General features: G+C 39.9%; 1 protein-coding gene across 2 annotated transcripts in view; it reads left to right on the top strand.

Moving 5' to 3' along the window:
* The window catches only part of sema3b (sema domain, immunoglobulin domain (Ig), short basic domain, secreted, (semaphorin) 3B), a 73,083-nt gene extending 55,706 nt beyond the window's left edge, over nucleotides 1–17,377 (top strand). For both annotated transcript variants that reach the window (XM_083919376.1, XM_083919377.1), the window contains exons 5-18: nucleotides 4,086–4,205; nucleotides 4,853–4,946; nucleotides 5,109–5,228; nucleotides 5,383–5,525; nucleotides 5,787–5,901; nucleotides 8,385–8,454; nucleotides 8,659–8,803; nucleotides 10,332–10,551; nucleotides 10,667–10,758; nucleotides 10,924–10,965; nucleotides 11,344–11,501; nucleotides 11,646–11,701; nucleotides 12,940–13,079; nucleotides 13,611–17,377. In XM_083919376.1, coding sequence (XP_083775502.1) covers nucleotides 4,086–4,205; nucleotides 4,853–4,946; nucleotides 5,109–5,228; nucleotides 5,383–5,525; nucleotides 5,787–5,901; nucleotides 8,385–8,454; nucleotides 8,659–8,803; nucleotides 10,332–10,551; nucleotides 10,667–10,758; nucleotides 10,924–10,965; nucleotides 11,344–11,501; nucleotides 11,646–11,701; nucleotides 12,940–13,079; nucleotides 13,611–14,123 — 2,028 coding nt within the window. In that variant the 3' untranslated portion in view covers nucleotides 14,124–17,377. The remainder of the gene's footprint in view (nucleotides 1–4,085; nucleotides 4,206–4,852; nucleotides 4,947–5,108; nucleotides 5,229–5,382; nucleotides 5,526–5,786; nucleotides 5,902–8,384; nucleotides 8,455–8,658; nucleotides 8,804–10,331; nucleotides 10,552–10,666; nucleotides 10,759–10,923; nucleotides 10,966–11,343; nucleotides 11,502–11,645; nucleotides 11,702–12,939; nucleotides 13,080–13,610) is intronic.
* Nucleotides 17,378–18,065: the final 688 nt, after the last annotated feature.

The following is an 18,065-nucleotide window of genomic DNA, read 5'->3' as shown; positions in this document are numbered from 1 at the left end:
ACAAACACAGACACATGCACATAAACACAGTCAGACAGTAGCAGTAAACAGTTGATAGTTTCCCCAGACACTTAGTCTGACTCAGCACTCTGACTGTAGAGTTGGAGCCATATTTAAACCTACAAAAGTGATGGATTGTGTTTACGCTGTCATGTTAGCACCAGTTAAAATCCATTGACCGACTGAGCAATTGTGAAAAAACAACTGAAATTGCCCACACCACTAAAAGCACTAACAAAAGACCTACATTTAGTCATTTAGGTGTAAGGACCGAAAGTTCCCTAGAACCCTGAGGGACTTAACGCTGAAACTAGTGAGCAAATCAGCTTAGTGCACTAAAATGTGGGAATATGAAGCACCATGCTTTAAAACCACCAAGCATAATGATTTGGCTTTCACTGTGTTTACGTAGCAAGTAAATCAGTGTAATTCATCACTCTGTGGGCATTTATTTTAAACACGGTTACTGAAATCACAACTACTAAACAATTCAGCCTTTCCATCAAAGTAATACAAAAAAAAAGGTAATCCTGCACTGCCTCAATGGGTTCCTTAGTGACATTATTATAGCTGTACAGTTTGTAGAAGGTCAGAGTCCAGAAATCATTCTGCCGAAGGAGAAACATGTCAGCAAATGTCAGCGCTGCTACATTGTCCTGTTCAGCAGAAGCAATCAAAGGCATTCCTGGGATATTACACTGTGCTGCGTTGTGTATCTAATGGCTGTCGACTGCGCGCCATCGTTCTGTGTGTTCAGTCAAAGGCTCTCAGCCATTAACTTTATTAAAGTTTGCTGGACCACTGGGACTCTTTGCTCTCAGACTCAATCAAAACCGAGGAAGAAAAATAAACAGCAGCTCTGTTTCTATCTAAACTTTTATAATGATGCAATAAAGTAGCTTGAAATGTGCGTTTGGATGAAAAGTGCCAGTGCCAGTAAATAAAATGTGAAACCCGTAAACCATAAATGTGAAAAATGAAGGAGGTTGTTCTTAAAATACGTCCTTTTTCTTTTTTTTCTATGGATCATTAAAATATATTTGCCATATTGAATAAATCGCATATTTTATAACTAAATTCGGAATACTTGAATGAGACCTAACAGGAGACAGACAGAGATGGAGATAAGAAGCAGGAAATGGCTGAAATAATATATATTTACATCGGGTTAATCATTTCTAGAATGGAAAGGTTCATGGGAGAAAGGGAAAAAAAGACGTCCACTGAGGAACAATACAGCTTTATAAGACAAGAAGGCAAGACCAAAAGCTCAGGCTGCAGTGAGGTCACAGCTTGCATTTTGTTCACTGTTTCAACTAATGAGTCAGTGGTAGGTCAAAGGTTAGCCAGTGAACCCTCAAATGCCCACACAGACACACACACACACACACACACACACACACACACACACACACACACACACACACACACACACACACACACACACACACACACACACACACACACACACACACACACACACACACACACACACACACACACACACACACACACACTGAGGAGTGTGATGACTGGCATAATTCACCTCCCTTGTTCTCCTCCTTCCTATCTGATCTTTTCAAGGTCTTTCAAGCATATTCTCCCTTCCTACCTTTTCTTTTCCTGCTGCTCTCTTTCTCTTTTGTCACATAAAAGAATTGACTTTGTCAAACTACCGATCTGCTGACTTCTTCACCTTCCTCTGCCCTCTGACACACACTCACACACACACACACGCACACACACTCACACACACACACACACGCACACACACACACACGCACACACAAACGCACACACACACAAACCCACACACACACAGGGCTTAAAATACAAAGGGAGTAATATTGAGTAGGAGCTCTTGCCCTGCATCCACACACTGGGAATTATGGAGAAAAGCATGAATAAAACTTAGTATTATATTTCTGGAAGCTGGTGAGATGTGTATTCTAGACTGTGTGTTCATTCATTGAGTAGCTGTATGTGTCAGCCCTAAGGATGGAGTCAAAAAAGTGAAGTGCTCCTTTCTTTCATCAGAAACAGAGGTCTCCTATGTTTGTCAACAGCATAATCGGCCTGTCAATTGGTCTAACGCCTATACATGTGCACAAACACACACACACGCACATACACACGCACACACCTAGAAACATACGTAGAAGCATGCATGTAATCACACACCAAACAACCCCAACTCTAACCCCCAAGCGGTTTTCAAAGGCTGAAAAGCAGGCCTTTGTTCTAAACCACTAAGGGTGGTGTGTGTGTGTGTGTGTGTGTGTGTGTGTGTGTGTGTGTGTGTGTGTGTGTGTGTGTGTGTGTGTGTGTGTCAGGCCTAATGAGCCACAATTCCGCTTGCCACTGTTTTCACAACCTGGCCTGTCCGTCACCCTCAGGTAGGGCTGAAATACAGAACAGACACATAAAGAAAACATTTGATGTAAGAGAATAAATCTTTAGATAACTTTTGTGAAGAAAAGGGAAAAAAATGGTAACGTTACTATAAACCTCTATCCATCCTTTCATAATTTAATATTTATCTGTAAAGGGTAATAAGCAAAAGTAATTTAAATTTGGTTTGAAATATGCAATTAACACAAAGATCATAGAAACACAACAATGACAACAGCAAACACTATAGTGGAGCCAAAACAGTTCTACCATCTAGGACACAATTGAAAGATTGCACACAGGGTGATTGTTCAGCGACGCATGTCTTTATAAACCTCTTCTCCAGTGGCCCCCGGGGGTCCAACTGTGTCTGTAAGTTGATCGGCAGACAGATGTCATAGTAGCCTGTCTAGGGAAAAGTAGACAGTCATTTTAGAGGGGAAATAACTTGTTTTGTAATGACACACAGACGATTGAACGCATCATCGTAGCTCATCATAGTCAACACACCTGAAGATATTATTATGTAACTGTATTCATGTTGTGGACACTTAAGGTGTAGTTGAAAAACCGGCCAATCACCTTAAAACCTGATATTAAAATCAGAATCAGGCTGGTAAAAGAATGCCTATCATCCAGTCTGTGTGAGTGAATCTTTCCTCTAGCTGCCTCCTGAGATCTAGTTTCTTGTAACCTGACTCCGAGATGGACAGATGTGAGTGTAGGTCAATAACCTGCTGTCTACTTGTCTGCTTTCTTGTCAAGAGTTAGACGTGAAGCACCATATGACTCTCACAACTGCATGCTAAATGCTATTGCATCAACGTTTCCCTAACTGTACCAAAGTTTTGATGGATGTGTTTACATTTTAAGATGTTTGGTTCATTAGTCTACGTAAACCATAATACCAACGTCAGTAAGCCACTTCCTTCCTAATTACGCAGGGATCTTTGTTTTCTTGCTCTAGCTCTTTGGCATTAAAACAATTGAAAATATTCAGATGGTGTGTTACGGTCACTGATACACAGCAAATGTCCATGTGTTATGTACAATATACCATGTAAGTTTAACTCATTGCTCTACTGACTGGTGTGTGCGTTTGGTTGGAGGTTTATATGATCATTTTAGCCTTAGTAGACACACACATTGTAGGCATATGTGTGTACAGCCAGGACACAAAGACTGTCACAACAGGGTGCTGGAGGTGGAGCTGGGGACTGTTGTCACAGGCAGACAGGGTGAGAGGAGCTATGTGAGGAATGTACATCACTAAACAATGAGAGAGTCCAAGTTTTGTTAGTCGCTCTTCGAGTTACTGGAGGGGGGGTTCTCTCGTTGTCATGTTAACTTGTTTAACTGTAGGTCATGTCCGTGGTATTTTTTATGGGGATTCTTAAGGTTTAAGTGACCCAAAGTGACACTGTGCCTTTAGATAAATAAATTAGTTTATTTAAAGGAAAATCCCACCAATATCTTTTAGACTAGAATATTTGAATGTAATCATTATAGACCGATAAATGTACATAAAAATATTCCGTATTTCCTTACCAGAGTTTTATCTTTGCATGTGTACAATGATTTCAAGCAGGATTTACATGATGCATGAAAGGAAAACAAGAAAGATCCAAATCAATTAAAATATTTTTTGCTATTCATAGGTAAACTGAAACTGTGTTTCTGTGTGTGTCTTTCAGTCGGACTGTGTGAACTATGTGAAAATTGTGCACCACTATAACCGCACCCACCTTTACGCCTGTGGTACCGGGGCCTTCCACCCTACCTGTGCCTTCGTGGAGGTGGGACACAGGATGGAGGTGAGGAATACACAAACACACACAAACTGCTGAACTGCTATAATTTTAGTTTTCCTTGTTTAAGTTCATCATAGCATCTATAGTCTACAGAGACTTTATCTCAAACACCATTTGTTTTAAATCAATTTTATAGCTATAATGCATCAATTATGAGTCATGCTGCAATTAAACTGAGGGTACTTAAATCGCTGCTTCCTTTGTTTGTTCTCATCTGTGCAAACAAGCAGTTATTCAAACTTAGACACGCATACAGGAAACCTCAGTCCTCTGACAACCTGTGAGAACACAGTCCCGACAAACTGCAAGAAAGAACCTTAAAGCACAAGATTTATGTGTATAAAGAGGTAAATGTTGACATCCGATATCCAGCAGTGGCTCAGGCTCGGAAATTTTAGCATAGCAAAATTGATTCAAGTGAGCTGGAGTCTGATACAGATGCTGTAAAAAAGGTGAAATATGGCAGAGTTCAGACAAATCCATCATGCTTAGCTCAAATTCTCGGTTTCAAATGAGTTTTGAGTCCCTCACTATGTCAGAACCTGAAACCTGAAATCTCAACCCAAAAATAACTTTATAATTCTGACAAAAGAAAACAAAGTGTATGCGTGAACATATTTTAAATCCATTTCCCTCTGTCTCTCCATCAGGACCATGTGTTCAGGATTGATCCCGCCAAGGTGGAGGATGGGAAAGGGAAGAGTCCGTATGATCCTCGCCACAATGCTGCATCTGTACTCGTCGGTAACTAAACCCACGCACATTAATATGAGATGATTAACTTTAGGTTTTTATTTAAATTGGTTGATGTTGTGCTATTATTTTTTGCTGATTTTGGTGAATAGTTTCAACCTTATCATCAGTAAAGGTTCAATCAGTGAACTATTGATTAATTCTGTCTCCTAGGTGATGAGCTATATGCGGGCGTGGCCACAGACTTAATGGGAAGGGACTTCACCATCTTCAGGAGCCTTGGGAAACGTCCCTCCATCCGCACCGAACAGCATGACTCACGCTGGCTCAATGGTCTGTTTGTGTGTTTGTGTGTATTTATGTCACATCTTAGGCAATACTTATGTTACATTTTGGTATTATAACTAACCCCAATCGGGTTATGTTCAAAACAAAACACAATTTGTTTGAGAAACTGACATTGTTCCTCTTTGTTTTTGTCTACTAGAACCAAAGTTTGTTGGTTCCTTTTGGGTCCCAGAAAGTGAAAACCCAGATGATGACAAGGTATTTTTCTTCTTCCGCGAGACGGCGGTTGAGGCCCAGGGGCTGGGAAAGTCCACCTACTCCCGCATCGGACAACTCTGCAGGGTGAGAGATGGTTTCATCATCACTTAAATTCAGTGCTTTAATTAAAGTGGGTGTGACAAAATCACCGGTCTGCATCAGGCCCACTCAAACTGGCCATTTGACAAATACTGTAACAAAATGAGGTCATATTCTGTTTAAACAATTACATTTGGTAAAGTGGTGGAAGTGGCTGGTGCCTAATTTGTAACGCTCTTACTCTCTTCTTGCACACTTTTAAATGCAATGCTGTGAAATGACTCTTGACTGTTTCGTTTTGATCAGAATGACATGGGCGGTCAGCGAAGCCTGGTGAACAAGTGGACGACATTCCTCAAGACCCGTCTGATCTGCTCTGTGCCAGGAGCCGACGGCAGCGACACGTACTTTGACGAGCTGCGTAAGTTCTGTATGACTAAAATGATATTGAAAAAAGCATAATGCCCCAGTAATTGGTGGTTGAAGTCACGTGACAGCCTTGCAAGATGTTCAAGTAAAAGTCATCATATGTGTATTTTTGAGCTTAAAGAAATCAAACTTCTGTCTCGATATTTTATGAACTCACATCAACTCAAATAAGAAAGTGGTTGAACTGGTCGAGGTTTCTGTTGCTGTCCCTATTAGCAACATCTAACACGTCTTGCGCTGGGATAAAGTAATCCAATTTTTCAATAGTTGGAAAAAACAAAACAAATAAGTTGAAAATTGGCCCTATTTTCCGACCTTGCTTTATCCGTTGGATTTTTATCCAGAAGCACATTCTGTGGGTGCAAAGGGAGAGAAAGTCTAGGAAAGCATAATAATTTAGCCAGGATTTCTGACCTCAATTGTCAATTACCATTCAGCCCCACATTCTTGCAGAAAGCATGAGTGAGAGATTAATAGGTAATATATTCTGGCCAGATCCAAAGCCAATGTCTTTGCTGTGGGTTCAGATAAGTCACAAGCTTGCCTCTGGTGAGTCTTCATATGACAAAACGCAAAAGTGTGTTTTCATAATTCAGGACCCAGGATATTTTATGATAAAGACATAATTTGACTCTAAAGTCACAAGGATTGTTCCAAAAACATCTAGTGCCAGGTCACCCAAGCATTGTCCTCATAAATATTCACAAAGAAGAGATAAAACTGCCTTCCACAATTAAGTAAGATATGACATCCCTGTACTTAAAGACGAAGTGTAAATCATGTTTGCTTCCCTCCAACAATCGTCCCTTCACTTAAACTCCTCCACCAAGCATTCATCCGATCATAGCTTAGAAACCACAATATTAAGGGCAGGCTTGTCAAGCTCCAGATTTGTCCACATGCTGAGTATAGTAAGGTTATGCTACAGGATGTGTTTTTTAAAAAGCCACGTTAATGATGAGCACATGCATTATGTAGTATTTCCGCACTGTTGAAAACTGGCCCTGGATTCCGCTGTATTAGATTGCAGGCATGTTAGCAACTCTGTTGCAAGCCAACTTGAAATAGTAAAAACTCTGCATGGAGTTAACATTGCAATAGCTTAATTGGATAAGTAACTATACTTATCTATAACTACACTCTAATTCATTAAAATTGAATTGAATTGAATTGAATACATGTACCTGTTGTCATTTCAACTGGCAAAGTTGGCCAACATGACATAAGGTGGGTTTTGTTTCTGTCTGAAATCAATTTTTAAGTTTTTCTTACTTTTACTTTTACTTTTTTTTTAAATTCAGAAGAATTTTGATCTGCTATCGTTTTACTAAATAGCACGCCAATATGTGCTGTGCAAGAACAAAAGGTTTGACAGGCTTAGTTAGAGTAACTGAGTGAATCAGAATCAGAGTCAGAGTCAGAAAACCTTTAATATCCCGCAGACGGGGAAATTTGTTTGTCCCAGCAGCAACAGAATATAACAAAGCAGAAACATATTACAAAATACGATAAAAAAATAGCAAAAATAAGCAATAAAATTAAATTTAAAAAGGGAAGAAATAGACATATATACTGTACATATTCACATGATATAGTGCAGTTGTTCTTGTTTTGTTTGTTTTGTAATAATGATCACTTGCACAAAATGTGTTCTTCACTTTAACAAGTAAAACCATTACAGTTAGACCAATAAGCTAACTTATGAATTCTGAAAAGAATATACAATTTCTGATGAAAGCAAATGACACAAAACAATATCCCAAAAACAAACACAGAACCTCTGGTCATGTGGTTTGCACAGCAGCTGCAGCAGCTTCATCTCTCAAGATGTTTTTGATTGATCTCCCTGACCATGTGGGCCTTAATGTGATCTGTCTTTGCTTATCTTGTGATGCAGTAAAAGGTGAACCAAGTGGAAGAATGTGTCCAAATCCTAACCCTACCTTAGGCTAAATATGTCCATCACCTTCCCTCATATGAACAATGAGTTCCTTATCTCTTGACTGAGAGTTTTCTGACCATACTTGAGGCCAAAGGACCTCCCTGTAGAAATGTTTGTGTAACATGAACCTGTTGAAGTGATTCTACTGAAATGCACACACAACATTCTCTGTTAATAGTATAATACTAGTTGGAGCAGTATCATTTTAACTGCATGATTTTATCAATTATGGGCCAAGACATGAAAATGCATCTGGTTTGTGGCAGACCTGACCTGAAGTTTGAAAGAATGTTCTAATCAGACAAAACTGTGTTTAAAAAAAAGAATTTTCCAAACCACTGCTCGAAGCTGTAGTTGATTTTGTGACTTAGTTATTAGTGGAACATCTCTTTAAAGTAGACATGGCCAAAGGCTTTGCTTATCTTTCTCTCAACCTTTGACCTCTAGACTTCCACCACCTGACCTGAGTGTGTGTGTGTGTGTGTGTGTGTGTGTGTGTGTGTGTGTGTGTGTGTGTGTGTGTGTGTCCTCAGGCGACGTGTTCCTGCTGCAGACAAGGGACAGAAAGAACCCTCTGGTGTACACTGTCTTCTCTACTTCCAGGTCAGAGTCCATTCATGTTGTGTGTATGTGTGTCAATTTTTGTGCAAAGAGAGAGAGAGAGAGAGGAGAGAAAGACAAGTGTGTGTGTGTGTGTGTGTGTGTGTGTGTGTGCCTGCGTGCGTGTGTGTGTATGTGTGTGTGTGTGTGTGTGTGTGTGTGTGTTTTGATGGAGATTCTAAGCCAGCTCCCCCTGTCCCCCAGCAGCAGTGTATTTAAAGGCTCAGCTGTGTGTCTCTACTCCATGAATGACATCCGGAGGGCCTTCCTGGGGCCCTTTGCTCACAAAGAGGGGCCCAATTACCAGTGGGTCCCCTTCCAGGGAAAAGTCCCCTATCCACGCCCAGGAATGGTATGTCAATAACTGTCAAGACACATCCACAGAAATTGAGCTCAATTCTGAGGCACTTGAACATCACCGTGGATTTTCATTTTATTCTACTACATTCCAATGGAAATATCTTACTTGTTACTCATTTACATTCATCACTTAAAATGACAACTAATATTTATAGCTTATACAGTAAATTTGCTGTGTGAATGGCGTCATTCTGCACAATGCATTACTGATAGTTATGAAAGTTTTCTTGTTATTTTCCTTAAGTAAACTGTCTATATTTATTATTATCGATGCAAAAATTTCACTTGCAATGGATTAATTTAACATTGCTACAGAATATCAGTGTTAAATAACATATTTGAATACTTTTGCTCCCTGGTTTCTAATATTTTCATTTGTGGCACTGTACTGTTAAATACAGAGTCATATCAATATTTATCCCATGTAATATATCCTTTGATATAAGTGTCAAAGGCACTTGATAAACTTGCAGTATTAAACCTAACTTCATTCCAAAGCTCTCCACGGTCCTCCCAATCAATATGTCCTTATTAGGGTTCTTACATTCTGCTAAGCACACAAGTGTAGCATCAGCAGGATTTGTTATGTAGAGCTTCAGCTGTTACTGCCACAGCAGAACAATCTCTATTGTATGACTGCAGAATAGTAATTGCATTTGGCCTACAGTAAACCCTCTCTCACGCCATCATCACCTCTGCGTTGTAAAATTAGCGGAACGAATCAAATGAAAAGAAACCGATCACGCTTACAAGGGAATTATGCAAAACTGCATGGGAAGCAGATTCAGAGTTTAGAGTGCATAACCCAGATCAAACGTTTTTCACTTTATGAGCAAAATGCAACTTCTGTACACAACATAAAAAGTGTCAAAACTCTATGGTGCTACAGCGTATTTTAGTTGTCTCGTATGAAAGTCTGAGACTGGAATTAGAAACAAAGGCTGAACACTGACCTAGAGAATTTTTCTCACGTCCCTGTGACCCATCACGCCATAATCACCCTACTGTGCCCTGCTCGACCACGGCTTTGTCAAGTCAGACAAAAGCTAGTTTACACGCAAACTAATTAGCTCATCATTGTGGAACATTTCAATCCAAACAGCGCAAAGAGTCTCTGAGTACACATATTCAGTCCTGTTCTGCAGAGCTCTAACAAATCACTTACAATAGTAGTGGGTTGGTTGAATTTTTAAAGTACTTTGAGTTGCTGGGTAGTGGCTAAACCATTTTATAAATAAGAAACATGCATGTTCATACATCCACACATTCTCAGGAAAACATTTGCTATTGAAATGGTTTGGATTATTTTAACAGTATACATTTTACAGTTTATTATTTTTTCAAATTGACCATTGCACCATTTTTCCTCCCCATTGATGTTCAGCACAATAGAACCAATACCAACGTCTAAATTCAAACAAAATGGCACTTGCAACATTTATTATTGTGTTTGTCTGCAAGTCGGTACAAACAAGGAATTTCTGTTGACATAATATTTTTTTTCTTTTGCCCTCCTTTAGTGTCCCAGCAAGACATTTGGCAGTTTTGAGTCCACAAAGGGTTTCCCAGATGATGTGATCCAGTTTGCGCGTCACCACCCTCTGATGTATAACCCGGTGTACCCTATGAGCCGGCGGCCCGTCTTCGTCAGAACTAACGTGGACTACAGCTTCACACAGATTGCTGTGGACAGAGTCAATGCCGCCGACGGACAATACGATGTCATGTTTATTGGCACAGGTGAATAATTTGATTTCAGTTCTAACTCTTAACTTTGTATTTAAACATAAAGGAATGAAACGATGTGTTATGATGTGTGACTTGATATGTGACTTGATGGACTGTCTTGTTTCAGACAAAGGCACAGTACTAAAGGTGATCAATGTCCCCAAGGAGAGCTGGAACAACATGGAGGAGCTTCTACTGGAAGAGCTGGAGGTCTTCAAAGTAGGAAAACAATGATGAATCTCATTTTGTGCAGATATAAGCGCTTATGCACTTAGTAAATGTTGAATGACAATTCAGGAATCTTGAAATTTCTGTATTTATTAATGCTAATTTATTTGCTATGTAGCATAGTAGTTAATGTGCTGCATCTCCTCTTCTCTCCAGGATGCCTCATCTATCATCGACATGCAAATCTCCTCAAAGCGGGTATGTTTGCTTAATACTTGGTAAATGGTAAAGTGGACTGCATTTACATATATGACTTAATTATCCAAATCTCTTTAGAATTTAGCCTCTCATTTATCCATTGAAACACACTCACACACCGATGACTTAAGCTATGGTTGGCCAGGACCTTTCATGGTGCTGGCCAACCATCAGGATAAATCATTGGCTATGCACAGCACAGCCTACATGAGGTAAAGCAACATCAGAAAACAGGTTGTAAAAGAGATTCAGAGACAGACACAGAAAGCTGGATGATCAAATTTACGACACTTGAAACTTCAAACTGTTTGTTTGTTTGATTGATTTTCGGTCCTGAAGCTCTCTTTTCAAACGTTTCCCTTCACTCTATCCTTACAGCAACAGTTGTATCTGGGCTCAGACACAGGCATTGCCCAGGTTCCCCTTCATCGCTGCAGTGTGTATGGGAAGGCCTGCGCTGAGTGCTGCCTTGCTAGAGACCCGTACTGTGCCTGGGATGGAACATCCTGTACTCGCTACCTGCCAAACACCAAGAGGTCTGTAACACTAATGACACACACCAGATGATTGTTCATTACACTGAGCAGAAAAAAACACAATGAAAAGATTGCATTGGCAAAGATAACTTATAGTTTAAAATTCCAAATGTTATAGTAAATTGTAATAAACTCATTTTACAGACGTTTCCGTCGCCAGGATGTACGGAATGGAGACCCCAACACCTTGTGCTCTGGAGGTATTATTTTATATATATTGTTTTGTCTGGTTGTTAAAATGAATAATGCAATCTCTGGTATCTGTGACAAGTTTTTTAAGATGAAGAATGCAGAGGTGTATTCAATAAATATGAACAAAGCTTTTCTCTGATCCTGCTTTGGCTCACAGAGACTCTTGGCATCTGACATCTCACTGTCCCTGTGCCAAAAATTTCCAAAATCCTTCCCCCTTCACCCTCGGTGACCTTTATCATCCCAGACCACAATACCAGCATTCTGCAGCTATCTGTCTTTCTGCCACAAAACTGAATCAGTCTAATCAGTCAAACTTTAGCAGCTCCTGGGTAATACGATTACATCATGTGGCCTGCAAGCTGGGTTTTGTAAAACTAATGAGGGTCAAGGTAATTGTCTCTGATGAGAGCGACATTGCCCCAAAGTGATGATCAGGGGTCAGTTTAGCAGTTTTATTGTTTCCACAAAACTCTGTATCACGCTGGTGACTAGAAACAAAATGAATCTTATGCTGAGCCAATCATAGTCTGGATGTTGGATTTTTTTTTTTTTGTAAATGTTGAAATTTGAGCACATGTACTTCCACTTATGGGGATCGTTAAGATTTGGGGCACAGACACTGTTCCTTTGTCATTACTAAACTTATCCCTCATATGAGCTACATGACCAAGCACTGTCAGGACCAAACAAGTCCTTGTTTTCCTGTGTCACACATCAAACATGTGACCAAATGTTCAACTATTGACCAATGTTCTACGGGACGCTGGATTACGTGATTGAAGTGAACTTTCCATCAACAGAGGATTTCATTAATCATCATAATCTTGACTGAGACCCCATTGTTTTAACACCTCTATTGCGCTAAGAAATAATGTGGGTTACATATCTTTCTTGTGATGCGGACATAAATTTGCTCACAAGATGGAAAAAGACCAACTTGGTTCCTTATTAGCATTCACGTTATCAGCTCAACTTGTGTCTGTCCCGTATCCTCCTGTCTCCCTTTGGACTGTCCTGTCTGCTTTTGTGTTGTCCAGGTCTTTCCTTCCCTGTCTTACATTGTCCATTTTTTAGCCTGTTAGACCTTTCTGTATTGTCCTGTTCTGCTTGGCCCTCTCCTTTCATTCCTTTCTTTTTTTGCCTTTTCACTTCTTGCCTGGTCCTGGATTATTACATATAAATTAGTGAATGTCCTAAGTTACAGTTGACCCCATAATGTCTTTGTCTCTGCTGCCCCCTGCAGATCACCATAAGCACCGCGTTGCAGAGAAGAAGCTGTATGGAGTTGAAGGGAGCAGCACTTTCTTGGAGTGTATCCCCAAATCCCTTCAAGCCAGAGTCACCTGGACTTTCCAGAAACAACCACAGAACCCACGGGAAGAGGTGAGAGGGATGGTAGAGACTAATGTAGAAAGGTTAAGAGATCTGACAAGGACATTGTCCAAGGACATACATTATTTACAGGAGTGTATTTGAAGTCACAAACCATTCTTTCACATTATTGTCAAGCAAAGCCACTCAAGTCAGAATCTTTTAGAATGCCATGACATTGCACCATACCATTTGACAGAATTGGGTACTTTGTTTCCTGAGTTCTTGCTGATGATTATTATTGCCAAACTCCACTTACACTACACTGGTTGCAAGGCTGCCAACCTTAACAGACCAGGATTTAAATGCAAACTGCTCTTGCAGTTGGTAAAGTTTGGGCTTTCCCCTAAATTATTACATTCAGTGTAGTATGTGCTGTTCTACAACTTGATTTCAGTTTTCTCAACTCCATTATTCCATTATTTAGTGTAAGAATCATCTTTACACATATACATGAAACATAACTCGATAACATTGACAGTCATGCAAACAAAGACCAAATGACAATGCACATAGTTCAGCTAAATTATTTCTGTTTCCCAGGTGCGTCTAGATGATCGCATCCTCCAGACAGACAGAGGCCTTCTCATTCGTCGTGTGCTGAAGAGAGATGTTGGCATTTACCAATGCCACGCAATGGAACACGGCTTCACCCAAACCTTACTAGGCATCACCTTAGAAGTTGTACCTTCAACATCCTCCTCAGTCTCCAATCTACCCTCCGATGCCCCTGTACGATTAGACCCCCGCAGTGGAGGTGGGCCCCCAATGACCAATCAAAAGCTTTGGTACCGGGACTTCATGCAACTGGTGGACCACCCTAACCTGAGCACTGTCGACCAGATTTGTGAGCAAGTTTGGGCACGAAAGAACGCCGGTGCTGACCAAGGGGATAAGACTTTTCCTGCTCCGGGGAAGGATGCCACGCCTCTGGGTCCTGCTGTCCGCCCAGCTAACAAGAAGTGGAAGCATCTTCAGGAGATTAGAAAGGGGAGAAACCGCCGGACCCACGATGGGAAACCGAATCCTCGTGCACCTCGCAGCGCAGGGGAGTAACAACGTAGAGAAAGACATGGAGGGAGAAAAGAATGACTGATAAAAGAAAGCAAGGAGGAGAATGATAGAAAGAGACTGAGAGACCAAGAACTCTTGGAGGTGTTCACACATACAAATACACCCATGCACATAAAAACATGCACGCGATTACACACACACACACACACACAGACATACACACACACACACAGACATACACACACACACACACACACACACATACGCACACACACACACACAGCACCTCTTTTATTGTGTATATTTACCCATGGATGCTCCCCACTATATGGTGCCCTGATCCCTGAGTCCTCGTCCCACTAGCCAGCCCCTGCATGTGCTGCCTTACTGCCCAAATTGATTCTGCACGATCCCTTTACACTGTTCCACTAGCATAGTCGAGTGTACAGGTACAATGGAGTGAACCCACTTTTAGCTGTGGGCAATAAACTGTCATTCCCTTTTCTACTGACTGTAAATGGAAGGTGGGTTCACAGCACAGGATTACCACATCTTTTTTTGGTAATTGAAGTTTGCCTACTTCATGCCAGCTACACATTTTATATGTGGATAGTGGCTCACAGTATGAACACCTACTCTCTGGACTACACCACTCAGAACCAAAACAGCCCCAAACTTTTGGATGACCTCTCCTCAAGGCTTTTCTTACCCGAAGATTTCATACCAATGTAGAAAAACGGTGGACTTGAGTGTTGTGCATAATAGGAGGGAATGGAGAAACTGGAATATGCTGAAAAGTAATGGTCTCGAACTGGAAACACATTTTACTATTTATGTGCAATTGCACAAGCATGCAGACAAATAAATACTTTTTGAAACATTTTTTCTGCAGAGACATACATTGATCGAATTCCAGTGGTGGTCTTACTGTGCATATTTCCAGTAACCTCACTTTTAACATGGTTTTGTGTGCATATTACATAATGAAGTCACAGAGGAGGTAGAGATGCCAGCTGCACGGGGCAGCCTGTGGAACAGATCAGCATGTGGCATAACTGGTTATATTATATAGTAGGTTTTTTAGTGGTTTCCTTAGGCACATTGAGGCATGTTGCAGCAAAATAAATCACACAATAAATGCAGTCATGGTTATTGAGCAGTCATATCCGACAAGATATGATTATATTTCTTTACTGGTCCAAACCACTAGAGAATGGGGGTGGAAAAACTACTTGCATTCCAGGATGTGAGAGAAAGATGAGATGTTTACAGTACACAGAGAAAGCTGGAGCACAAAGAAGTCAATTTCCAAAAACAAATAAAAGCCAGAATAAAACATGGATTATATCTGAACACTTTTTAGTTATGTTAGTTATGTGGCATCTTTAACATACACAAATAATATAATAAGCATCGGAGGTGCATATAGAAGAGGAGTTCTGACATGATCCAAAAGTCCACTCTAAAATTAGGTATTTATTGGTCTTATTTTGAGCTGTGTTCAATGTTTTGTGCATTGACATTAAGTATAAATCATGAACATGGTGGTTTCAGGGGTATCATTAATACGATGAGGAGGAAGAGGGAAGTGGAATCTAATATGACAACCCATGTTTCTGGGCTACAGTACAATATATATATTAGCATGATATTTATGAGTGGATCTATGATTTTGTTTTTGTAAATCCTAAACGGTTCTCCTTGCTCTTTTACACTGTTCTTGCATATGTTGTTTGTGATAAATAGATATGCAAATAATGAGATGAGTGAGTCACAGACTCCCCATTCAACACGGCAAAATGCACAGAAAGCTGTTCCTACAATGCATTTCACTGTTAGCGGAAAACAACTTCCATCTGACTTCATATACTGTTGGAATCACTTCTCAGCGTAGTGTTGCCGTCATTAATATCATCGACTTTTGCTGCTTAACGATGTCATCTCTTCCTAATGGACAATTAGTACGATAAGGTCTTCCTTCTCTCTGTCTTAGTCCAATCTCTCTCTGTGTATTACCTGTAAAGAAACCTTGTTTGTTGGTCGTCCGTGCTAACATGGTGTGTGTAGCCTGCCCCCTTAGTGTCCATTGTGTGTACAGGCTCGGATGAGGAGCCAACCTGTGGTAGCATACTTTATTATATCATAGTCTATCCACGTGAAAGAAAGCAAATGACCATGTAAGATAAAACATGCATTTATGTTTTGCCTTCATGAAATCTCAATATGATTTCTACGATGAATTTGTGGTCTAATTTGTGTTGCTTCCTTAGAAGAATCATGGTTTTAAAACATTTCAGTGTACTGAAATTGGTGTGTTCATTCATTCACACAGGGCCTGATAACAGCAGGCATCACAAACTGGTGGATTTTAGATGTACGGAATCATTGTTGTTATTTATATACCTTCTTTATAGAGATGTAATTAACTCTTTAAACCTAACTGAACTCACTGACTCCTGTAAAATGGAAACTCTGCAATTTGACACCACATCCAGGATTTACTGAAAAAAGATGTAGGAAGATGTTGCCTGTCTGCATTTAAACTACAGTACAAATTGACTTTAGACTACTAATCGACTAAATGGAGATTATTAGTTGCGTACTTCTTTTTCATTAATGAGAGATTATTAACATTGGTAGTGATGTCAAATTTGCTCGAGTCTCTCTAGGAAGCCAGCTGTTGTTTTGTGCTCTTTTGAAATTGCATGACCAATGTTAGTAGCTAACGCGTTTGACAATGGTGCGGTGGCGAGAAAGAGCGAGAGAAAGAAAGCACAATGTTGAATATTATTATTATTCCTATGTATTTATGTGCAAAGATAAGCTGATATGTTGTGGTGGATTTTTATTTTTCTTATAAATGTAGATTTACATCTGTATTGTCCATGTTCTGCTGAAAAGGACTCATCCTCTATGTTTTTTTGGACATTACAGTCAATGGTAAAAAAAACTAAACAAAAACAAACAACGACAAAAAAAATCCTCCTGAACAGTGTCCATTTAAGAGTCTTTGTTGTCACACTGCCCTCCAATCAACACTCCTGTTGTATCCCATGCCATGTGACGCACCCCTGTACGTTCACAATGAGAGGCTTGAGTATGTGTGTGTGAATGAGAGAGAATGCGTGCTTGTGGTCTATGTGTGTGTGAGTTTTGGGGGAAAGCAGAGCTTTGTATATAATGGCAAAGGAACAGTGGTTTGTGCATAGAGCGGTCTGTGGGCGAAAGTTCAAAGGTCGAAGGCCAAAGTTAACGTGGTGCACTGTAATACTCCCAGAGGTCTTTGTGAATTGTCATGTCAGATTGTTTTTGATTAACACAATAAAAAATATGCAGTTACTTAAAAAAATGAAATTCCTGATCTGTTCTGTAAAGTGGGGAAGGGGGATTGTGAAAAATCCTAACAGCTAAACTTTTATAATAATAATAAAAATAATAATGATGATGATGATAGTAATAATAATTATAACAATGAGTAATATATTTTGAGTTATGATAGGATAGGTTAAAGATGGTCATGATGTGAGAATTTGCTGCATTTGTATTTTCAATCTCTGCCATTATAGATTTTCATGAATTATTGATTAATTCATGAAAAAATTACCAGAGTGGTGTGGCAGACGTTGGTTCATTCAGATCTGTTTATTAAATTTAGTTTAGTTTAATGAAACTTTGAATCAACTTTGTCCCAACTCTTTCCTCAAAATGATGTAATCTGTGTTTTCACCACATGGTGGCAGTCACAGATCAGAGAGTCACAGAGGTTTCCCACGCTACAATTCAGGGGAAATCTCAATTAAGTGCCTTTTTCATTGAGCTGTCCCTTTTCACAATGTTATATTTAATTTATTTGGAAGTTTATGCAAAACGGTAAGATTTATTAATCAGGCAAAAGCAAAAACTGCGCTCCAGGAAGCTACTTGAAGCTTAACAAGACAGTTCAACAAATCCACCCACATGGATCGATCACTGCAACTACAGAGG

Source organism: Echiichthys vipera, assembly GCF_963691815.1.
Source record: "Echiichthys vipera genome assembly, chromosome: 9".
Taxonomy (NCBI): domain Eukaryota; kingdom Metazoa; phylum Chordata; class Actinopteri; order Perciformes; family Trachinidae; genus Echiichthys; species Echiichthys vipera.
Note: the sequence above shows the minus strand (reverse complement) of the source record. Positions and strands in the feature narration are given on the sequence as shown.